General features: G+C 34.8%; 1 protein-coding gene across 1 annotated transcript in view; it reads left to right on the top strand.

The window, feature by feature from the left end:
- Positions 1-885: 885 nt before the first annotated feature.
- The window catches only part of LOC149559133 (potassium transporter 10-like), a 202969-nt gene continuing 177345 nt past the window's right edge, over positions 886-26509 (top strand). Inside the window, exon 1 of the mRNA XM_089833065.1 lies at positions 886-1580. Within this exon, the coding sequence (XP_089689191.1) occupies positions 1515-1580 (66 nt within the window). The 5' untranslated portion in view covers positions 886-1514. The remainder of the gene's footprint in view (positions 1581-26509) is intronic.

Below are 26509 nucleotides of genomic sequence, written 5' to 3'. Positions count from 1 at the left end.
TCCCCAAGGATTCCTCGTCAATTTACCCAAATCTGGCACCTTAAGGATGGAGATTTTGTTTACTTTGTGAAAAGATAGGAATGTTGTACTTTTCACTGACAACTTTCTTGATATCAATGTTACCATGCACACTAAAGCATGCATTTGTAATAATGTCATGTTGCAGATCCTTGTCTAGGCCAACAAGGTGTGCTAGAAGTGGCCCACCTCTAGGAATTGCTCAATCAGTGGGGCAACATGCCTTGCATGGTCACCAGAGTTCTTCCTGACTCTTTGGTTGACCACACTCTGCCCCAAGGTCGTCATTGGGGTCACAGTTCTTTTGCCCACTGCTCGCATATGCCGCACTCGCAAGCTCCTGCTAACCACTCTCCTAGTGGTGTGATGTTGGTTGGTGGTGTCATTCAACTTCTCTGCCTCACTGCGGTTCAGGCTGATCCCCAGTTCCTATGGCTCCCCCTCTTGTTGCTCCTCCTATCTTTGGTGACTCCAAGTGGTCTTTTCCCTGCATGGCTCTAGCAATTTCTCCGCTGCGGGTGGAGGAGAAAGACAAAGAGAAAGTTATTGATGGCTGGACTGTTCCTAGTCTACCTACCAATCCCAGGGATTCCTAAGGTTATAATGATCGTGATGATCCCCCCTCCGTTTGACACTACTCTTGCGGCCTAAAGGAGTTGCTTAAATATTTTTTTGGTGAATTGTTGTTGGTTTTGACTTCTGTCATGTGAACTTTTATAGGATGATCTAGTATCCCCAACTTTTTTTTAGTAAATATGTAATAGGTATATTATTTTATTAATAGAAAGAGAATATTCATAAAAAAAATGTCTCAAAAGTCACCAACTCATGATTATTAATAGATACGTAATGGAGTATCCATCATCTATTGTACAATTTAATTAAGGAGTGACGATTCTTAGATGTGAAACTAGGGGCAATACCGCTTTTTGTCCAAAACCGCCTCTTTAATTTAAATGGGTAAATTTATTCTTGCACTGTCCTGATATTCGAATAACCTCCACATTTTGTGTGCCACATACAGACGCTGCAGAATATATGTCTGTTTGCAACTTCCCGTCATCGGGTTCTGTAATAGAAAAACGAAAAAAACGAAAAGAAGTTAAATTTCGGAGACGACTGATAATATGCAGGGATGCTCCAAGGAAGTCTTAAAAATGGTGTAGTTGGAAAAGACGACACTGAAATCACGTGTGAGATCGAAGAACCGGCGATTAATGCGGATCTGATTAAAAAAAAAAATTGTTTAATTCCCAGCGAAGACTTGTAATTATTTGACGGAGAAAGCGATTTGGGGAGAGACATTTAGCGCCCTTTCGCAATGAAGTTGTGTTGAGGTGAATGGATGTGGGGGAAGAAGCTTTCATGAGCACTCATGGCATGTGAAAATGCATTTCGAACTGGAAGGGCCGTGATGCCTTCAAATGGCTTGATTGCTTCGTTTCCTGACTTCAAGACGGCGGAAATCAATTGAAGGTTATGACGAGGGCATAGCAATGAATGAGGAATCTGGAATTAGCGAGAGTGAGGCCTGTAGAGTTCGTGCCCAACCTTGCAACCAGGTATCTATCTACCTTCTCTCCTTTTCATCTTATCTTATCTTCTTTCTTTCACTTATTTACTATTGTTACAATTCGGGCCTGTTTGGTTGCTGGAATAGGAATAGAAAAGTTGGAATACATTTTTCATTTTCTGTTTGGTTCGGCACTTAGAATAGGGAATAAAAATACGTATTCTCATTTTGCCTCTAAAATGAGCTTATACCCATTCCAAAAAATATTTGTTATTGAAATAGCCATTCCTATTCCCAATATTACATGCCTATTCTCCATTCCTATGCCTCACCAAATGGTATTGAATTAGTTTCATACATATTAGCCAGTTATATTCAAATATTTTTACCTCATTTCCATATTCCTATGCTCTACATATTTTTTATCAATTAAATATATTTTAATAAATGATTTTTCTCAATATAATAGGTTCAATTCATTTGCTAATTATTTATAGACATAGATATATAAAATTGTAATTAAATGTTATTATGTTTACTCCAAAATTAAATTGTCCAATGTATTTGTTTATTTTTCCTTCAATCTATTCTTACTTCTTAATATTTAATTATATTAAATTTTTTTCAATCAATCTTACAAAATTACACCACATGCATTTTTTTTCTTAAAATACATAATATAAGTGTTGAACTATCATATAAATAATTATAACTTTTCAATTCTTAACTAATTCGACTTTATGGCTTCTAAATAGTTAATCTCTATCCTACTTTATGTATATATGAATATTATAATGATTTAACTAATTTTCTTAAATACATTTCAAATTTTTTTTCATAGTTAATATTCATTCTATTATCTATAATGACAAGTACATACCAATATGTGGCACTTGTTTGTTTTACAATTAAATACCTAGAATGTTTGCCCCTCTTGAAGAAAAGTGAAATAACCCTGACAGGTTATTGCTTTCTCCAGCACCAAAAAACTCTTTATACTTCAGCTCTGATACCACTGAAATAACCCGGTCAGGATTATTGCTTCTAAAACACCGAAATATTAAAACTTCAAGATGTCAAACAGTTAGCCAACAACTCTAACACTGCTGGAATGACCTTTTTATATAACCCGTGCTGTCTTTAGCAATTCGTCAAATACTTATCATATAACCATATATGTAGGCAAGTATAATGTTTGAATAATGCAAATGTTTCAGAATAATATCATCTAACACTTACAGACCTTTCATTTACAAATATTATATTTTTATTGGCAATCCAGGAGAGTAATTGAATCTGATAATTACAACTGAAGAATGCTAGAAACAGGAACCTGATAAACTCTGGCAATAGGAACAGTCATAAGAACCTGCAGTTACATGAGCTTCCAAGATGATGACATTTGTTCTGATGGTCATCTTGTCAACAAGTCTCTCCTTCGTCCTTCTGTTATTGCTGTAGACTCAGGATTAAACACTGGTCATAATTTGATTCAGATTTCGCCACGGCTGCCAAATTGGTAGACAAATAATGAAAATTGCGAATTTTCCTTGAGTAACGCCTGATCTGAGTTCGTTGCTGGCCGACGGTCAGGAAATGTAGATGGAGTCGTCCGTCTTAGAGCTGACCCGATGCGTATCAACTCCGCTATCTGCACTTGAATGTTCGCCAAGTCTGAGCCGGCAAAGATTCTAAGAAACTGTCAGTTCTTTCAAACTGCATAACCTTTTCCCGTGACTGGCCTTGATTCCAGTTTCACATATTATGACTTTGAATCATCCACTCGAATTCACTTGCGTGTGAAATAAATCGACGCCTATAACGTTTTCCACAAAATGCACCTTCTTGTCCTGTTAATCCGTTTCCAAAGCCTGCGCAATACTGATTGTCGTTGACAACGTATCAATTGATGATAGAATATTAAGATCTGCTGGCGGACGCTCAACTAGGGAGTTCGCAAAAGATCATATATGCTTTCGCCTGTTGTAGGATTTGCTCTCGGTAGCCAAGCTTTGCATATAATTCTGACCCTCGTTGTTTCAGCTGGCTCCGACGATCTTGCTCCAGGGATGATGCATCCCAATTATTAATGCTGATTGAAATATGCTTTCCGCCTGCAATTTGCGATTACAATTTTAGGAATACATGAGTAGCACCCACGAAATTTGGCCACCCTGGTTGCTTCTTCTAGTGATATCAACCCTTCTTCATTAGCAATCGAACCCCTTCTGTAACTTGCCTCCAATAAAACTCCTCAATTCGGCCCTTGAATCATCAATTTTGTCCCTGACCTGATGATCTGAATCGAAACCTTCAAGAATAGTGATGCAAGAACCAGAAAAAAATTGGCCTTAAGCCACAAATGATCACCCTGATGAAATGACTGAATGTCACCTCCAATTTGCAATAATTCAGATGATATTTCACACCCTCAAAATTGCGCACCAATTGAGAGTTATCGTTCTCAATGGCCAATTGTGACAATTGCAGAAACCCTAGGTTCCACAATGCACTTGTGATTGAATCACAATCTGAAACCAAAAGGAAGATAAACAACTGCTTGATTCGAATGGAGCCCCGGGGTGCCTATTTATTCTTTTCTCTCCATCCTCTCCAGAGACTTCTAGAACATTTTTGATCTTATCCCTCAAGTGACTTTATTAAATATTTTTATAATCCAAGTCACTTTATTAAATATAAAGTTATCTTTTAATATTTATTTATTTAATTAAAATAATTAATTAGTCGTCCTTAAAATATTCATTATTTTGGACAACCAGATTAATTAAATTAATTAAATCGAACTGTCACCAAAAATTGGGGACATGATAGTCCGCCCTTCCTGAAATTGCTTGTCCCCAAGCAATGGCTGAACCATAAACCAATCAGTATGCTTGGGTCCCAAATGTAAATCTGTATGTCATCCCAATCCTCATCATACTCCCGTGGAGAAATCATCAATACCAGTATCTGAGAAACTGTACTCAACATCCAAACAACTGACAACTCTGATGAAATCATCTGAAAACCAACTGTAGATGTCAGTAGAAGAAACCATTCTGCGGAACTCAAGCCAACTGAAACATCAACTCTATCAAAACTCAAACCCCTGTCAAAATGACACCTACACCCAACTGCACTGTAGATATGACAACAGCCATAGGTACCTGAAACATTGCCATCAAATCCAATCTCTGAAAAACTGCTCTGGGTGTGTCGATGCTGCAGGCTGAGTAACTTGCTACTACCAATTTTATTTTCAAAAGATGGTGCCAATCTATTCCCTAATGGATGGTAAGAAACTAGAGCCAATCTACATCTGCATGAAATACAATCTTCTATCTCTGTGTCAAAAGGAAAATGATGAGCGTACCCTACCGCATAATGCCGATAAGAACCTCCAAACTCTGCTGCTAGCTCATCATCACTGAACTAGTGATCAACATATGGCTCCAATTTCTGACTCTGAGTAACTGTAAGTCGGATAGGTCCCTGTGCACTCTGCTCAACTAACCCCTCCTCGAGATCCCTGTGAGGTAGCATAGTAGAAAGGACCCCTATAATCTTCTCAACCAATCTACAAATAACACTAGTATCTTGGATGAGAACACCTTCTGTCACCTTATGTGAGTCCAAATGAACACATGCACTATCTAGCAAGTACTCCATGAACGGTCAGTGCAGTAAAAATTATATGAGGAAACATTAACATACTCCCCTTTACACCACAACTGGTCCTCCTGTAAGGGTGGCATATTCAACTGTACCACACTATCAACTATCTGAGAAGAATCAATCTGGAAACTAGACTCTACCGGTATCCCGAACTCATTAGAACCAGCTACTACCAAATCTTGAATATGTGTGTCAGCCTCAACAATATGCTCCTTAGTAGCAACTGCGAAAGTGTACTTACCATCATCCACCTCAATAGTCAAATGAATCGGGTCTGGGGCTGGTTTTTACCGCAAATCCTCCAACTCCACGGTCACCTTCTTTAACTGAAGTTGCGACTTTTGTAGATCTCGCTGGGTGTCCTCTAAAACCTCAGTAGTCGCTGTGAGCTCCTGGGAAAGCTCGCTCACCTCTTCTTCACGATCCAAGAGTGCCTCATAAGCTGTACTTCCCCACTCAACCAAGTGATCACGGTCGGCTACCAATCGTAAATAATCCTGCTTCAAAATTCGAACAGCTTCATGCAAGACATGAATCTCTGCCAAAGAAAAGTAACCACCGTTGGACTCATCCATCATAGAAGTAGCCCAACCAGTAACGGCTAGCAACTGACGAGCAGTATCAAAGTGCTCACAAGCGATAGCAATGTCTCGCTCACTAACTTTCAACTGGCTAGTCACATGATGGCTCTGGCTGAACTGCCTCCCATAAACCTCTTCTGGTGCGTTGTCTATAGGGGTATCCTCCAGTTTACTGGTTTCTAGAATATTGTCATCTATATCTTGTGAATCCTCTCCAAAATTCATATCCTCATCTGAAGTGTCAAAATCTATAATGTTGTTGTTAAACTCCCCTGTACCCAAAGAATTTGTCAATAAAGTTGAATCTTCAAAACTGTCCACTTCATCCCCCTGGATGTCATCAAAGCCAAAACGATCCTGGGACTCATCTGTACACACTGTCAAATATGAAAAATCTTCAACACCTTCTAGTAAGAACGGTCGTCTGCATATATAGACTAAACCTAACAACGGTGTATAAAAACCAATACCAACATCGGATGTTTTGCTGGCACAAAGAAAGACAACACCGGGTATTCTGCTAATCCAATCCATGATAGCATCCAAACAATCATTGCTACCATAAAGTGTTCTCCAGTTAACTGAATCCCAAATGCTGCTAAAACATTCCCGAATCCATATATAAGAAACAGCTGGTAACTCAAGCAAACTACTTACCTGAGTAATGTGACCAATACCAGCTAACTTCATATACCTGTCTGATATCGTCTTCTCATTAACAGCAACCACATATGAACAACCTACTGCAGATAACTGAGTGTCAGATGTGCCCGATGAAATTAAGCTTAGCTCCATGCCATGCTCATTCCCATGTTTCTCCCAGTCCTGTAAAGCCAAAGTTGCTCGAGTGTCCTCAAGCTCGCGAGAAAGCTTGACAACCTCCTCCTCCTTCCTCCTCAAGGCATCTGAATAATCTTTGGCAAGGCTTAGGAGATGGTCACGATCTGATAGAAGATGTAAATAGCTCAACTTCGTCGTTCCCATTCCTTCACCAATTGCATGTAAGCCACAACAAGGAGATTTTGCCTGAACTCCCTTATGTCTTCCTTGTAACTGAATCATCTGGATGTGCTCTTCTAACATCTCCCGCATCCTGTCATGATGAGATAAAGAAGCCACAATACTATCTTTGCTTACCTTCAGCTGGCTGGACAAATCATGTGAAGTACTGCCATTCTCATCCGCATGTGACGAAGCATCTAACTAAGCCTGGTACTCTCTTTCAGGAAAATCATGAATACTCAGTGTTTGCTCATTTGTACCTGGTATCTCATCATCAACATCCTTATCATCATCTGAACTCACTTCACTGTAATCATTGACTGTCGGAACCAAACCACCTTGAGTATCTGAGGCATCACCCTTGGGAAACCTGTATACAACTGTCTCAATTGAAGTATCAAGTTGACAGTTACTATCCATCAGCGTAATATCCTTCACCACTTCTTCCTGTGACCGAACTGAAGCCTCTGACCGGTTGCACACTTGTTTCTCGAATTCCTCATTAAGGTTCCTAGTAACATCTCTCATTGTATCAGTCAACGCTTTGTGAGAAGATTTGACAAAACGAAATCCAGTTGATTTATTCACCTTAGCTGGGTCGGACAGCCTGTCAATCATACGGTGGTGCTTAACCAACAGTTTAGACATGTTATGTCTGATTTTTCAGAGCTCATCCTGAATGTCTGAATAGTCCTCCTTTACACAATTCCGACTCTGAATACTATGTCTATTACTTGACCAAGATTGTATCCTCGGAGGCTTTGTTTGTACCTGTCCATCTTGGTTGAAGTAGAGTGCTGATCACTCATGTAAGTTGGTTCTCACCCCACAGGATGGCAAGAAAACCGCTCTGATACCACTGAAATAACCCTGACAGGTTATTGCTTTCTCCAGCACCAAAAAACTCTTTATACTTCAGCTCTGATACCATTGAAATAACCCGGTCAGGATTATTGCTTCTAAAACACCGAAATATTAAAACTTCAAGACGTCAAATAGTTAGCCAACAACTCTAACACTACTGGAATGACCTTTTTATATAACCTGTGTTGTCTTTAGCAATTCGTCAAATACTTATCATATAACCATATATGTAGGCAAGTATAATGTTTGAATAATGAAAATGTTTCAGAATAATATCATCTAACACTTACAGACCTTTCATTTGCAAATATTATATTTTTATTGGCAATCTAGGAGAGTAATTGAATCTGATAATTACAACTGAAGAATGCTAGAAACAGGAACCTGATAAACTCTGGCAATAGGAACAGTCATAAGAACCTGCAGTTACATGAGCTTCCAAGATGATGACATTTGTTCTGATGGTCATCTTGTCAACAAGTCTCTCCTTCGTCCTTCTGTTATTGCTGTAGACTCAGGATTAAACACTGGTCATAATTTGATTCAGATTTCGCCGCGGCTGTCAAATTGGTAGACAAATAATGAAAATTGCGAATTTTCCTTGAGTAACGCCTGATCTGAGTTCGTTGCTGGCCGGCGGTCAAGAAATGTAGATGGAGTCGTCCGTCTTAGAGCTGACTCGATGCTTATCAACTCCGCTATCTGCACTTGAATGTTCGCCAAGTCTGAGCCGGCAAAGATTCTAAGAAACTGTCAGTTCTTTCAAACTGCATAACCTTTTCCCATGACTGGCCCTGATTCCAGTTTCACATATTATGACTCTGAATCATCCACTCGAATTCACTTGCGTGTGAAATAAATCGATGCCTATAACGTCTTCCACAAAATGCACCTTCTTGTCCTGTTAATCCGTTTCCAAAGCCTGCGCAATACTGATTGCCATTGACAACGTATCAATTGATGATAGAATATTAAGATCTGCTGGCGGACGCTCAACTAGGGAGTTCGCAAAAGATCATATATGCTTTCGCCTGTTGTAGGATTTGCTCTCGGTAGCCAAGCTTTGCATATAATTATGACCCTCGTTGTTTCAGCTGGCTCCGACGATCTTGCTCCAGGGATGATGCATCCCAATTATTAATGCTGATTGAAATATGCTTTCCGCCTGCAATTTGCGATTACAATTTTAGGAATACACGAGTAGCACCCACGAAATTCGGCCACCCTGGTTGCTTCTTCTAGTGATATTAACCCTTCTTCATTAGCAATCGAACCCCTTCTGTAACTTGCCTCCAATAAAACTCCTCAATTCGGCCCTTGAATCATCAATTTTGTCCCTGACCTGATGATCTGAATCGAAACCTTCAAGAATAGTGATGCAAGAACCAAAAAAAAATTGGCCTTAAGCCACAAATGATCACCCTGATGAAATGACTGAATGTCACCTCCAATCTGCAATAATTCAGATGATATTTCACTCTCAAAATTGTGCACCAATTGAGAGTTATCGTTCTCAATGGCCAATTGTGACAATTGCAGAAACCCTAGGTTCCACAATGCACTTGTGATTGAATCACAATCTGAAACCAAAAGGAAGATAAACAACTGCTTGATTCGAATGGAGCCCCGGGGTGCCTATTTATTCTTTTCTCTCCATCCTCTCCAGAGACTTCTAGAACATTTTTGATCTTATCCCTCAAGTGACTTTATTAAATATTTTTATAATCCAAGTCACTTTATTAAATATAAATTTATTTTTTAATATTTATTTATTTAATTAAAATAATTAATTAGTCGTCCTTAAAATATTCATTATTTTGGACAACCAGATTAATTAAATTAATTAAATCGAACTGTCACCAAAAATTGGGGACATGACAAAAAGTGGCTCGGAACAACTATAAATTACATTTGAATAGTACTTTTGTAATTCTCTTGATTGTAGCTTTCTTGTTCTATAATTTATTTTGTCTTCTAAAAACTATAAATTATTAGAATTTTGGCTGCCATAATTTGGTCAACTTTCTTAGATTTTTATGCATCTTCCAAATAACGTGAAACCATCAACCAACCTTGGAATTTGATAGTCATATTGGTCATTTTTACACTCTTGAAAAGCGTATGAAAGGCTACAGTACTGATACACCATATTAATTGATACATAGATAGATAGATAAGATTGTAATGTCCACAAGGTTGAGCATAGCCTATGGGACACTATTCTCACTGCACCAACTTTGTTAATTTGGTTTGCTTTTTGTTGAGGTTGATTATGAGTCCCCTAAACTTCTCAATGTTCTCCTTGTTGAATAAGTTGTACCATGAGTTGTCAGATAGGATATTCGTGAATTTTACCATGCTGTCCTTGTATTCCTCACATTCCAAAATGAAGTGTTTCTAGAATTGCAAAATGAGCAGATTCTTTCTTCCCAAGGCTCTCTAGGTCTCTTCCACCATCCGATCTCACATCGGAGTTGATGAGAATTGGTCCTTAGTTGTGTAATAAAAGCCTTAACACTCCAAGGTATGTTAGCCTATATATACTCCTTTTTGTGTTGATCACCTATGGGGTTCAACTCGCTAATATAATAAGTATTTTTCCCACCAAGCCCCTTTCCCCAATTTCACTTATGAAATCTCTCCATTAAAAAAAAAAATTATTTCTTTATTGTTGACAGGTCATGTGTTGAAATGAATATCCCATTTGGTCATCCATTTGATGTTTTGTTGCATACAAGCCTTTTTATGTTTACATGAAGTATCATCAAATACCACTTTAGGCTGTCTGCTTGCCTCCATCTTTTCAATTTTCTTAAGATAACTAATGAGGTGAGCCATTGCATGAGCCTAAATATATATAACTCCCACTTCACAGAGAATGATATCATAAGGGACCATGCTTTTGATTTTAAACTTGCCGCTAATCTAGTGCTTTTGGATCATCTCGATTTGTCTTCATTGTAAGACTAAAATGTTGCTAGCCCATATTTCACATCCATATAGAACAATCGGTAGCACAAGAAGCTCAAACAAAGTTTAATTTGTTTCCAATCTCAAACCTTGGCATCACGACTCCTATTTTACAAAGCATAAAGTGTCTTGCAACCTCCCAAAACTCTTTTCTTTCTACAACCATCCCAACTTATATTTTTGTTCAAGTTAGTCCCAAGGTATTTATACTCTGCTACCTCCTCAAGGACACTACCCTCAAAATAGAATTTAAGTTGATGTTAATTTTTGCTTTTAGAAAAGATCACAACATTAGTTTTATTGATATTAACTTGCCTACCAACCATTTTGCAAAAGTGATCGAGCGTAAGTAAATGTTCTTGCAAACCACATGTAGATTTAGCAACCAAAATTAGATCATCCACATATAGGAAAACCCGTATCACATAATCACCTAATTGGTTACCCACACCATTTTGCATATCTAACTATTCTTCAAGGTTTTCAATGTATATGCCAAATAGAGTTGGTGAAAGCAAGAAGCCCTTCTTGACCCCAATATCACTCCTAAAACAGTCTGAAATGTCTTTTAAAATTTTGATTTTAACTCTTACTTCTTCGTACATTCTATGAACAACAACTCTAACATTTGCAGGGATGGCCAATTCTTCGATCGTGTTCCAAAGCTTGTTCCTAGGGACACTGTCAAAAGCCATTCTAAAGTCAACAATGCAACAAAATGTCTCATCCTTTCTCTCCCCTGCTTTTCTAATAATGTACCTCAAGGTGATGCTATGGTCAATAGTCAAGTATTTTAGCCTGAAACCTACTTTACTTACACATTTGAGGTTCTCTTCAACCCATTTGCTGATTCCTTTTTCTATCATGCTGCCATTTGTTTTGCAAATAGAGGGTTGATCATTATGGCCTTTTAATTAAAGGGGTTATTAACCTCACCACTCTTGTAAAGAGGTATAGTAAGGCTAATTAGCCAATCACTAGGAAACTTGTGTTGGCTAATATTATTGAAGATTCTCGTAATGAGAGGTGAAAGAGCTTTCTTTCCTAATTGAGATACCCTACTTGAAGCTCCTCCACATCCTTTTCCTTATCGGTATGTAACTTCTTAATAGCCCTCTCAAACTCTTACATAGTAAAAATATATTATTTATTATTGACTAAAGGTGGTGAGTCCACACCATCATCCTTCTCATTAATTTTCTTGGCATACTCAAACCATTTATTAGTAGTAGTGATAATATCTTTAGCCTATTTCTTTCATGGTTAAAGTTCTCTCCAAAAATGTTTGGGATTATTTTTACTAAGAAAAACTAACTCTTCTCTTCTCGTGATCATAAAATCATTCTCTTTCTTCATTAGATTATTCTTGTAAGCTTTAATGTCAAGGCTATTTTTATTGGACTCTTTTAGCTTTCTCCTAGCCAATGTGTGTTCTTGATCAAACCAAGCATTAGGTGGAAAATAGTTTATTATAGAATTTCTTTTCTTTGAAATTTTGCAGTTAGAGAGAGTCACATGAATGATATTTTAAAATGATTGGCTATTGGTACCATGCACATGTCTACCCTCCACCTTTTATAGTCTCTTAAGTGCAGTCCTAAAGATGTCCCTCTTTTCTTGAGTCAAGAAATTTTTGCCTTGTGAAGTTGGTTGAAAAGAAAAAAATGACCTTTTGTCTCAAGGTGCCCATATCTTGTCCACTTCAAATTTATTTGTGGTGGTCTATGATCTGAATTATGATCCCATATATGTTCCCCAATCACCACTTCCTCAATTCTCTCATTTAAATTATGCAAACAAATAGCATAGCCCACCACAGTAGCCCAATTCTAGGTATTACAAGTGAAAATGTTTGATTTTGACAATCTAACCACTCCATTGCTAATTGTTAAATCAAAAGTACCACATAGGGTAATCAATTCCTCTCCAAACTGATTGTATCATTTAGCATCATGTGATACTCTTTCCCAATGGTGCTTGCTCTTTTCAATGAGTCGAATTGGATTTTGATGTTAGCATTGTAGCTAAATACATTAGCTTGTTAGTTCATTGTTATAGCATTGAAATTGTCAACAAGAAGAACATCCCCTTGCTGCGAAAACAAAGCCACATCTTAAATTATCAATATAACGATTAAATTTATTATTGAATTGTCTATAGTTATTATGTATTTTTGTATTAACTTAGAGTCTTGCTAAAATGGAATATCATGGACTTTGAAAACTAATTGAAAATCAAAACACATAGAATGAAAGCATAAAATGAAAGATATTAAACTAAGCTATGCATTATAAAAATCATATAACATGTAGGGATGAATGTCAAATTTAATATCTACTACTGACCATCACCATTGTCTATAAAGCATCCAAACTATCACATTTATTGTAATTATTAATTAACTTGTATTTAAAATTTTAATTAATTTTAAAAAAATAATAATTACAATAAATAGATCAATTTGCGTGTTGCATGGACATTTCCTTGATAAACCATCTAATTACACAAGTAATCTGGAAAAAAAAAAAAAAACTACTTTAAGGGAAGATCATTGATTTTGGATTCCAATATCCACTTACCCATGTCATTCGACCTTATGAAGATGACTAAACATGACTGAAGATGTTGATTATATGGGTTGTTTTGCTAGTGAGCTTTGAATTGTAATTAATTTTGACAACCTCATAGATGTAATTTCCACACTTCATAATGGTCTATTATTTTCTTTTTCTTTCTTATTATTAATTGGCATTTTAATTTGAAAAATTGATGAAGAAAAAATATTCATATAATTGAACTTGCATTCATTATTTTCAATTATTTTCATGATAAAATATTTTTGATTTGGACTCTATAGTATTAACAATCTAGTTTCTTTATTTGTAGTTATGAATGAAGTATTATACATAATTTTTATAAAAAAGCCGTGTCATCCCTTTTAAAGTCAATCTAATAAGATGTGTGTAATTGTGAATTAATCAATGTAGATCTTGAATTCATTTTTTAAATTAAAAGTATTCAAAATTGGATGATTGGTCTGAAGAGTTAACAAAGTGATAAAATCACCATCAACTGAGGAGTGACCCATAGATCAACAAATAGCACACTAGCCATCCATATTTAAACTAAAAAATACAATATTATGAGATTTCAGTAACCAACTATCGAACTACCTATAACATAGTGTAATCAAACTATAACAAACTAAACTAGTAGTATAGATGTCTAGATAATAATAAGAGTTCCTTTAATCAAAGTGTCAACCACGTAGGGCTTAAACATAAGCATAGAAAAAACCAAAAACAAAAAATAATCAGCACAAAATCAGGTTGAACCCTCATTTCTCCTTCTCATAATGGGGGTGGGGGGGGGGGGCGGCTTAACAACAACACATCTAGCCAATCATCAGCAAGCAACCTATAGATCTTCTAGAAATTTTCATCCTCTGACCCTTCTTTACCCTCCACCTTCTTCTATTGTAATAATTGAAGGGTCATCACCACTGCATCCATCACTTTTCTTGTAAAATTCGCCAGTGTGTTGTCCAAAAGTGACACACTTCTCTTTAGTTTCTCCATCTCCACTCACATGTTCTTATTCTTCATTCCCACTCATATTTTTTTCAAAAACTAAAAATTATAGGCATAAAATTCATCCAATTCTTCACATTTCATTAGTTTACATCATCTTCAAATTCTAAACACAAATACCTCTCTTATTTTTGCCATTAAAGTCAAACAATCACATTTTGATATCCTTTTTCTTTATAAAAGGTGAGACACGATTGTGCTTTTCCTTGAATATATGATATTAGTATCAAGATTCAATTATGTAGTTAAATTGAGAAACTCATTCACCCTTGTTTCATATGTATTGGTTCACATGAACCCATATCTCATGAGAATCAATGAAACATTTAGCACTCATTTCATCTATGTGATGCTCACATAGGTAAAACATTAGACCTTCCCAAGAAGCTACCGATCCCATGACTACTTAAGATCACTTAACCATGAAATTTCATCAAGGTTAATCCCACTTAGCTTGCTACCTCATTTGCATAGCTTTCAGAATTTGTTGCATCTTATGAAACACTCATCATAAAGTCCCTTGAGCCCATCAATTGGTAATGAGATAGTTTCTAGAACAAGTCAAATTATGATACTTCTATCACTATTCAGCTATGCAATTCTCAATTCAAACCCACATTTCACTAGTACTACTTCAAAAGAAACTATTGTTGTCACAAAAGTTTGCATCTTTTGAAACATTGAATCAACCTCCAAGTATGGGACCTTGTGCATGTGAGGTTGAATCTGTGGGGAAGGCTAACCTCTATCCAATCAAGGTGTACCTATGTTAAAAAAATATATGTAGGGGAAAAGGGTAAAAAGTAGTGCATAAACATTGGGGTTGATGCACCATATTAGAATTATGGTTGTTCACTTCATGTGATTGTACTAGGCACCAACAAAACACCCAAATGCACAAAAGTCTCACTCTTATTGCATATCAAAATTTTCATATATAGATTGGAGTTTGTGATATCTCAAAAGTTAAATATTCACAATACAAAATTAACATACCAAATTGATACAACATAAAAAATTTGAAAACAAAAAATAAATAATCAATACAAGGCAAGAAAATATATAGTATATTAGAATAGGGGAAGAGGTTAGAAATACGATTTTTTTAATTGATGTGACACACAACATAGTTACAATCTTAGAGCTTAACAATAAAAGAGAAAAAGGAAGAAAAAACCATAAAATATGTACAAAGATTATTTTCAAAGAGTTAGTGTAACTTTGAATACAACAATTATGTTCAAACTCCAAGCTAACTAGAGTTAGGTTACAAAACAACAATTCCAAGGAGAATAGATAAAAGTTGAATTTTACATACCAGTATTTGAATTTATCTAACTCGTATATTTATTGTAAATTCTATTATAAATAGAATGCTTTTGCCTAGTGTTACTAATTTTTAGTGAAGTCTCTTATTGTGTTTAAGTCTTTTTGTCTTTTTTTTTCCTCATGGCATCAAAGCTATGAGTAAGAAATGGTGAGTGTGATTCTATTGAGTGATCTCAATAATTTAGCCAAAATAAATTTAAGGATATTATTGTAAGGAAACTACTTGAGGGAGATTATTGTTAAAAATATGTCAAAGGTAATACCATTTGCATGCAACAAAAAGTCAAAAATTGTAAAGGAATCTTGTGGAGATCATAGAATTCATTGTGACTATCAATAAAGAAATTTGTGCAAATTTATTTTTGGTTGGTGGAATACCTTGGATAAACATAAGTACAAATATGTGTGAATGATGTATGATTGGTAAACAACATAAAGACACTTTTGAGAGGTCTACAGAGAAGGCAAGAAAAAGCGTTGAACTTGTCCATAGTGATTTGTGTGACCCTATGAACTCCATATCAAAGTGGGGAGCTAGGTACATTTTAATATTCATCAATGAATTTTCAAGGAAACATTGGATTTACTTCTTGAAACAAAAGAATGAAGTGTTTAACAAATTTAAAATGTTTAAAGCTCTTGAGAAAAATGAATATGAGAATAAGATCAACTTAATAAGAATTGATAATGGTGGAGAATACGTAAACAATAAAAAAATCATTTTGTGACTGTCGTGGGATCAAGAGAGAGATGACTAAATTAGATTAGGAGGAATATGACTTTAGTAGAAATGTCATGTTGTACTAAACAATAAAAAAAGATTCCTTTATTTCTATGGGAAAAGGTTGTCAATATTGTATCTCATATTTTAAATAGATCTCCCAAAACTTATTTTTATAACATTTTTCCTCAAGAAGCATGGAGTGGAAGGAGGCCAAATTTTAAGTGTTCTAGAGTATTTAGAAGTGAAGAATATTCTCCTATACCAGAAGAGATTAGATAAATGAAATCGATCAGGGAACTGTTAAGTGTGTCTTGATGGGATATGGTGATAAAAAGAAAGGATATAGGTTGTATAATCATATAGTGGAATATGTGTTTAAAAGTAGGGATGTCAAGTTTAATGAAGGGTTGGATGATTTGACAAAATCCTTTCCTATTCCACAATTGGCCATAAGTAACAATAAACTTTCTAATGATTTTGAAATTGGTGGAAGTTCTATCAAAACCTTTGATATAGTTAAGGAATCTAGTCCTCCTTCAAAGATAAAGAGTATTCAGAATATTTATCAAAGGAGTGAACAAATTAATCATGCCTTAATGACCACCATAATGAAATACTAATGTTACTCAAACATATGATTAGGCTAGAGGAAAATATGAATGGGAAAAAGCTACAAAAAATGATTGATTCTTCAATAAAAAAATAAAACTTGGACATTGGTGGGGTAACTAGAGGGTAAGAATGTGGTTAAAAATAAGTGGGTATATAAAACTTAGCTTTTATCATATGGGGCTATTGAAAAATACAAGGAAAGACTAGTGACCAAAGGGTATTTACAAAAACATGGAATTGAGTACACATAAACTTTTTCCCACGCAACAAATATTACCACTATCAGGACTATCCTAGCATTGGCAGTTCATTTCAAGTGATCTCTTCACCAAATAGATGTTAAAAATCCATTTTTGAATGGTGAAATTACTAAAGAAATATACATGACAGCCACAAGGATTTAAAATTCAAAGGCAAGAACACTTGGTTTTCAAATTAAGGAAATCTTGGTATCACTCAAAACAAGCTCCAAGTGCTTGGTATGCTAAAATTGATGAATATTTCCAAACTTGATGCTTCCATGATTGTCCTCATCATTCAAATTTGTATGTGAAGGAATTTCATGATGTTGGCATCATAATTATTATGATTTATGTTGATGATCTTTTTATTATAGTGCATAACATGAATCAAATTAGTAACATGAAGTTAATATAGGGAAATACATATGAAATGAAAGATCTTAGTATTCTACATTACTTTTTTGGCATACAAGTATGTCAAAAGGATGATAGTATTTATCCCTCTCAAACCAACCGTGTTGTAGATTTGTTGAATTTTTTTAGAATGGATGATTTTTAAAGAGTGTGAAATGGAAGGTGAACTTGTTCATCCTACCTTATACATGCAATTGGTTGGTAGTCTTTTATACTTGACTCACACTTGAAAAAATAATTTTTTTGCAGTCAATGAAGTTTCCATGTTTTTGAGTTTCCCTATGGTCCCACATTGAATATCAACCAAAATAATATTAAGATATGTTTAAGGGACTTTGAATTGGGGTCTATTATTCATCTTGTGGAGATCACTAATTTATTGGCTATTAGATATTGATTGAGCAAGAAGTGAATATTATAGCTAATAAATTGCATGTTACATTTTCTATTTTAACTCAATTCCCATTTCATGGTGTAGCAAAGAGTAATATAATATTTCTCTATCCACTATAAAGGTCAGCTATATAGTATAAAATGAGTTAGTTAAAGAAATAACTTTGTGCAATTATTCTATCACCACTCAAGCAACATCATGCAAGGCCTATTTACTTCATTGTGATAATCAAAGTGTCATCTCATTGTCCATCCATCATTTCATGATCACACAAAACATATTGATGTCTATCATCATTATATATGAAATGTCATCAAACAATAGATGATTCTGATTCCATATCTTCACCAAGACATCATAGCAACTAATTTTGTATCTATTGCATATCTTTTAGAATTACGAGGAGTCAAATAATTGCTGATGCTTGTCATTTAGGGGAGATCCTATTGAACTACAACCAAGTTTACTCAAGGAATAAATAATTGTAATTGGGTACCTAACAAGGCTTTAGGCCAAGATCCACCATTTCTAGATTATGGGGGGATTTTTATGGAGATGAGAGTGTTAGAATATATTAATTACCCCATAAAATTTTTAGGACAAACCAAGGATATTTCTAGAAAGCATGTAAAAAAAATTTCTTGTCATACAACCACCTATTTCAACTATATTTCATAAATGCTATATTCAACTCCTTCATTATATTTAATGTAAATTTTTTATAAATAAAATATTTGGGCCTGGTCTTTCAATGTTTATTTTTGGTGAATCTCTTAATTTTTAATGTCCTTTTGTCTTCTTCTTTTTTCTCACAAATAAGTTCTTTAGCAATGAATTTAGCCCTTGTCGCCATGTCATGTTTGTTACTAGTCAAATTGATTGACAAGTCAAAAATCCAAACATTGTAGAAAGCACATCAAGCTATCTATTTTCAATACATATCAGAGATACAATAAATATGCCACCCCAATACAAGAGTATTGGTCTAAAATATATTGGAGGGACCAAAAAGGTATCTCCCTAAAGCCAAAATGTCATCTCAATCAACAAGGAATAAAAAAGAAACCATTACACATGTCTTGCCAATATGAGCATGTATCTCCATTAAGAAGACTTCCAAAGACCTCCTATCAACTATTCCAAGTCATCTTGATGCACTAATGTAGAAAACCCAATGTTTTTTTAACCAATCCCCCTCTATAAGAGCGATACCAAGGTGTCACCCAAATGCATATAGATTCATCGAAGAGACCTAGGTAGAAGGTAACTTGATGATAGCTTGTCTCATAAAACTTAAATGATCATTGGGAAGATTTGAAAGATCTCTCCTTGATGTCTTCCTTAAACCTCATTAGAGAGACATCAAAGTAACTTTTCTCAACCAAGTATGGTCACATTGATGAAAATGCTAGTGTTCTATTATATTTGATTTCACATGTAAAATACACAACATTATTGATGAAATGTCAAATACACACAAGATGTGACAAGCCTATTGAAGCTAGTGCAAAAAATACAATGCTCCCACATGTGCCAAAAAATATTGAATTGAACCCATGAAAGGTCTCTTAGATTAGATATGGGATGATGGCAGAAAAAATAGCCAACATTTATGACAATTCAAAGAGGGTTCTTTCCTTCTAAGCATATGATTCATTCCTTCAAAAATCTATTGGACACAGACTCGCCAATATAAAAACCATGATAAACTTTATACAAATACAAAAAGCATGATGAAATAGCCACAAATGTAACAAGAAGAAATCTTTGCAACTCTACAAATTCAGCAAAAAAAAAAAATTGTTATCTCCAAAAGGGAATCTTTTTTAAAATAGCAATAATACTATGTACAAAGAATTAAAATAAAATGTCAAACAAAGCCATTAATTGGCTCATTGAGGTAGCTACACTTTCTATAAGAAATATTGCTCCTTCCATCCACTTGTGCAACCTAATGGGACATCAAAAATAATATGCATACTATTTCTTGTTGGAATGCATTCCCAATGCTCATTACAAAGAAGTTCTCCAGCATGTTGGAACATTCTTCGTTTGAGCAAGAAAAACTTTCTCACCTTTGTGAGAATCACTCTCATGTTTAGAAAAATGGATGGCAAGGGGGAACTTGCACATTTTTTGTATAGCTAGATGCCTTATGGGAATCCTCTTGATGGAACTTACTCTAAGTGATCAACCTTGACCACACTCTTGATCATTGCAACCTCTTCTTCTTGATGGCTTGAATTTGACTTTGATGGTGTGAATGGTGGTGTGTGTATCTCTACTTGTTTCTATTGTATTTCATGTTATTCAAATGAAGGAGGCAAAGAATCAAAATCAATGGAAGAGTGGATAGAGTCAAAATCAATCCAAAAAATCATCATCATCAACCTCCTTCTTGTGTGAAATAATGATATGCATATGTTAAGGAGAAACCTTATGCGTATGACTATATTCGTCCTCAAGGATGGATATATTCTTGCGATCCTCTTGATCAGCTTTTTTATTATGGAGTGACTCTTACTATAGGAATTTCTATTTGTCCTTCTTTTTAGAGTAGGTCCTCTGATTCTTGTAAAGGATCAACAACCAATATGTGTTCCTTAAAGGAAGGAATAACTTTAGGGTTCTTTTCTTCCTCCACAAAATATGGAAGTTATTCAAACAAGACTACTAGCTCCCCTTATTTTTCTTGATTCTTAGTCCACAGATGTTTGAATGGGTTCAATGTTCTCACTATCCATAGAGGAACTTTGTAGTTAAGCATGCTTGAGTTAGACTAGTATTGGGATGGATGACCTCCCAGGAAGTCCCGATGCTTCACCTTTGTGAGAATCATCTATATTCAATGAGTACTTAGTGTTCTATTTGTTGTCACGAGAGATGGATTTGTGTGAATCACTATTCATGAAACATGAGATAATGAATTTGACTCCAAATCTACATAGTTAAATCTTGATAGTTCTATCATAATTTGACTTGTGGAAAAATATCTCCAATTATCAATTGATGATCTCAAGGGGATTTTTAATGAATGGTTCATAAGGAAAAACACTTAGTGAATCTTTCTCAAATAGGATTCCAAGAAGAGTGGGTTTAACCATTGGGGAAACTTTGTAGTTAAGCGTGCATGAGATGAAGTAGTACTAGGATGGGTGACCTCCCAAGAAGTCTCGGTGGTTTACCTCTATGAGAATTGCCTAGATCCAATGAGTGCTAAGTGTTCTATTTATTGTCATGAGAGATGGATTTGTGTGAATCAATACTCATGAAATATGAGTAAATGAGTTTGAATCAAAAACTACACAGTTAAACCCTAATAGCAATATCACAATTTGACTTGTTGTGGAAAAATATCTCCTACTTATAAATTGATGAGCTTAAGGGGATTTCTAATGAATGGTTCATAAGGTACAACACCTGGTGAAGGTTTTGCAAATGGGATTGCAAGAAGAGTGGGTTTAACCATTGAGGGAACTTTGTAGGTAAGCACAGTTGAGCTGAAGTATTACTGGGATGGGTGACCTCTTAGGAAGTCTCAATGTTTCACCTTTGTGAGCATCACCTAGATCCAATGAGTGTTAGGTGTTCTATTGATTCTCATGAGAGATAGATTTGTGTGAATCACTACTTATGAAACATGAGTTAATGAGTTTGACTAAAACACTACATAGTTAAATCTTGATAGCAATACCATAGTTCTTTATATCCTTCTACAATGTATTGTTTTTTCCTCCTTTGATTGCTCCTACTCTATCCCATGTGAATGCTCACCAACAACCTACTATGACCCCCCACATGGTAGTTTATATTTTTATTTTCCTCCCAAATGACATGTTAGGACAATCAACACTCTATAGAATGGGTCAACCCTTATAGAGTGAAACAGTATGAGGTATAAAGAATTGACAATGTAAGATTTCTTACATAGGGAGTGAAGGAGTTATAACTACAAGATGTTTTGATTTGGGGGGGGGGTGTTTATAAATTGGAATGAAAAGTTTTGGGGAAGTGTCCATAGTCTCTTGTGTATATTATTGTAATGGAGAAGACTAGCTTTGTCTAAAGTTGATAATTTTATGCCTAAGAGAATCTTATACTTTAGATACTTGCATTTGAGCAATCGTGAGCCCTATTTGTTTCTCTTCTTAGGAAACTATCATTGTTTCTTGATATAATTCTCATAATATCTTTGTCATTGGGTATTTGTGTCTTATTTATGAAGATAGGTCAAATAAGCCTCCTCTTATTGCATGTAAAACTCTTGCTTCCTCTTGATTTTATCAACCTATCTACTAAGGTCCTATAATTTCATGGTCATATTTAATTCATCCATGTACCTTTTAAACTCCACATTCATGTCTATGAGCTATTGATCTTAGATTGGTTTTGAATAATGAGTGTCTACACACTTAAGTCATTTACTTAGTTCATGCCAAACAAGTGGTACATGCAAAGCACAACATGTATATGATAGAACATGTTGAGTTCATAGTGAGTGCTAAGTAGCTCATGTGTCGAGTCACTCAAGTGTTGAGTAGATAGTGTATGTCGAGTAATATAGGAGCCGAGTAAGTAGTGCATGCCGAGTGATACAAATGTCGAGTCACATAATAGAAATTAGTATATACCGAGCATCAAAGACTTGAGATGCCAAGCAATACATTTTTGACATAGTTGTTTGTAATGGCACAAACTACTATGTAAACCATTTTTGAGCTGACTTAAAGATTGAATTATGATATTTTGGAGATAAGGATGAATCTTAAGTTTGAATCCCTATGAATTACATGTAGCCAATCAAGTAAAGGGAAGGTTTAAGCAGAAAAATAAATGAATCAAAACCATTGATTCATACCTAAACCTAAGTCACCTAAGTCTTCTTAAGGAGGATAAACCCTAAACTCTCTAAGGTGTGTGAAAAAAAGAGAGGAGTTTACATGCACAAATAGAGCATTCATGGTCACTAAGGTATTATGATCTGAAGTTCCATTGCAAAATCAGTTAAAGGAGAACAAAGAGACATATGATTAAGAAGGATCAAGAATACATTAGTTTAGAGGTGATCTGTCATCAAGCAACCAAGTTTTAACCATGGGATCAATGTTAAATCATTCTAGTAGGTGAATCAATTAAATCTCTTAATAGAGTAGTCCTAACAGGTTGTATTGAAATCTTCTAACAAGGTGCTTACTTAATTGTGAGTTGAAGTCCTTTAGCAATGCACACTTATAACAAGGTGTTGAAACCTTTTAATAAGGTGAGACCTAATAGTCTTTGTAAGCCTTTAATAGGGCAGATCTTTCACAGGGTAGATCATGTCTCATGATCAAAACATTGTAACCTTCATTGGATACACTTTATTATTGTAGTAGTGAAGATTTGTGGCTATCATCCCCATCCCAGTTTTACCTTCTCATTGGAGGGTTTCTAGGTAATCAATTTGGTGTCATATGTGTGTGAATGCTTATATGTTTACATGATTTAGATGTATATGCTTTACATGGTATTTTTAGTTTACTTAGTGAGTGTATGAGATGGATGTGTGATGAATGTTTTATTGGGTCAAAGTTTAAACTATTGATTAACCCCTTCCCCCCAAACGCCTGCTCAGAATTTTACCTTTCCTATTTGTAATTCCAACATGAGCTCATGAATACCATTGAAGATGTTAGGATTGATGGAGTAGGGGCAGGAGGGTGGTAATCATATTAGACATGTTAATTTGATGTTATTGTTGGGCCATAACCAGACTAAGGTTTTGGTTGATATTTATACTAGGAGGATGCAAGGTTATTATTATTTTCATTCAATATGGTGGGGAATAACACATATTATTATGAAAAAAAGCTATGTTAGATCTTCATAAAAGCTGTAAATTCATAGAAAACCTAGAAATCATACAAGATCAAAATTGATCATATTTAGTTGCCAACACTTAGACTCCTTGAAAGTAATAGATATGGCACTTGTAATCACCACGATGTTTGATGAAACTACCTCCAAAGGTTATTGGTATTGAGAATAACACCCTAATTCTCAATGAACAAAGTTTATATATGTCCATCGTGGGATGTTCTTGAAACTAATCTAAATTTTTATCCTATCAGGCATGTCAAAAATTGTTTTCACAAAATTTTGCACCCATGCCTATGGTATGACCCCAAGAAACCTTGTCAAACATTAGATCAACCTCCAAGTGTGGGACCTTGCACATGTGAGGCTAAGTTTCCAAAAAAGGCCACCTTCTTTTTAATCATGGTACACTTTTGATAACAACTAATAACTCAGAGGGAATAGAAGGTGAAGAAGGAATGTGTTAATGTTTTGGTAGCTTCTGTCGGATAACTCTATGGCTATTCATATAATTATATATGAGATATATTATCATGTGAGATATAAGCTTATTATATGTATGCATGTATGTAAGTATGTATGTATGTATGTATATGTGTGTGTGTGTGTGTGTGTGTGTGTGTGTGTGTGTGTGTGTGTGTGTGTGTGTGTGTGTGTGTGTGTGTGTGTGTATAACATAATTAAGTTTGTATTATTAATTATATGTTTATTGAATAGACATGTCTATTCATTCACCCATGCTTAATATAAATGAGAGGATGTTGCATATGGAAAACATATACCTGATTACAAGGCAATGCTATTACATTTGCAATAGATCTTAGAAACTTAACATGGTATCAAAGTAGGTTAAAGAAAATATATGTTACAAATACTATAGAAGATGAATATGGATGCATATACGATACAAAGGGAATGAATAAATATCTAGAGAGAGCAATAAGAAGATATTGGGATAAGACAATTGTGTACTACGAAAGATCTCTTGAAGCGGAGTAGTCTATATAATGGTAGATTCATCTAAATGTCATTGCATCCAATGCTGATTGAAAATTGGAAAGATTAAATGATTAAATGATAGAAGAGGAGACTATCAGGTGCAGTATATTGCTAATACATTCAATTTCTATTATCTTGAGAAAGTAAATGATTTGAATATATCTGTGATATAACGTCATTGGTTATAGAGACTATTGTACATTATCCGATGTTTGTGAGTATACAATCTACATTACCATTATACATGGTTGGCCAAGTTTGTATCTCCTCTGTCAACTCTTATTTCAGTTTACCAGATCAGAGGTGGGTCTGCAAATTTGACTAAGATTTTTAGGTGCAAGTAAAGTGTCAAAACTCCATGACTTCCAACAATATATGAATGCGATTCCTACTCAGATATGATCTGGCACCCTATGGTGACGAGTGGAGGTGTGCTGCAAATGAGCGCAACGCCTCTATGCCACATGCAATATGAAGAATATTGTTGAATTAATAATGGGTCCTAACTAAGGATAAGGGAGTACTGGTTGTGTTGACAAATTCAGATAATGTGTGTGATGTTGAAGCCACCAAATGATGTCTTGCCTACAAATTTGTTCATGTGGCATCACATAATATTATTTTCATTTAGATTGTGTTTTGATATTTGACTTGAAATACCAATCAAGTCTATGTGTTTACTTTTCTTTGAGCAGCAAACACATCGATGACATCAAACAGATAGAGGACTAGCCATCAAATTTGCATGAGAACCAAGGAATCAAGGCTATAACCAAATAGTTTAGTAAGTATGAAACCAAAAAGGGAATAATATATTTTTAAAATCAACTCCCTACGTAATACATTAAATGGAAAGAGGATAGGTACCAAAATGAATTCTTGGTGAAGGTATGACATATTTGATGTTTTATTCCAATTTTATAATTTAATTAATTCATAATATATATATATATATATATATATATATATATATATATATATATATATATATATATATATATATATATATATATATATATATATATATATATATATAGTTGATATGTGATATGAAATGAATTGATTATTATTAAGTATTATATTATGAATAAAATTAAGTATTATGTTATCTTAATTTTATTATTGAAAATATAAAATAAAAAGTTATGTTTAATCATCAATGTTGTTGTTAGTAATATGCATGAGTTAAATTACTAAATATATAACTAATGTTATCATTCTTATTTTATATCTCTATATGAGCTATTTGCCTTGATCTTTTCCTCTGAGAATGTTATTACAGGAAAAGGGAGATTGAGATTTAGAGGGAGAATAACATTTCATTTGAGGAATTCTTGAAAGAGAGGGAGAAGACTGAGGATGCTATTTGGTTCACCTTTAGTGAACCCGATCTTATTGATTGAGAGGGAGTAACCATGTTGAGCTGATTTCTCTTATGTTAAAACAAGTTGTCATACTTATGAGGACTATGACTATGTATGGGCCTATCCCCTGTGTGCATCATGAGGAAGTGATGACTTCCAAAATTATCATCACTTGTATTTGGGAGAAGTTGTTGTAAGGTGACGATCTTACAATCATCTTGTATTATGAGATTAAATAAATTGAGTAAATCCAATGAATGTCTTGTATCTCAACATTCTGGGAGGCCATTACTCTTAGAGTACTTGGTGAATATCATTCATATTCTGGGAGGCCAATACTCTTGATATCAAATGTGGTATCT

Source organism: Cupressus sempervirens, chromosome 5 (assembly GCF_028749045.1).
Source record: "Cupressus sempervirens isolate cs-2001-9-10 chromosome 5, ASM2874904v1, whole genome shotgun sequence".
Taxonomy (NCBI): Eukaryota; Viridiplantae; Streptophyta; class Pinopsida; order Cupressales; family Cupressaceae; genus Cupressus; species Cupressus sempervirens.
This window is presented reverse-complemented; position numbering and strand designations above follow the sequence as displayed.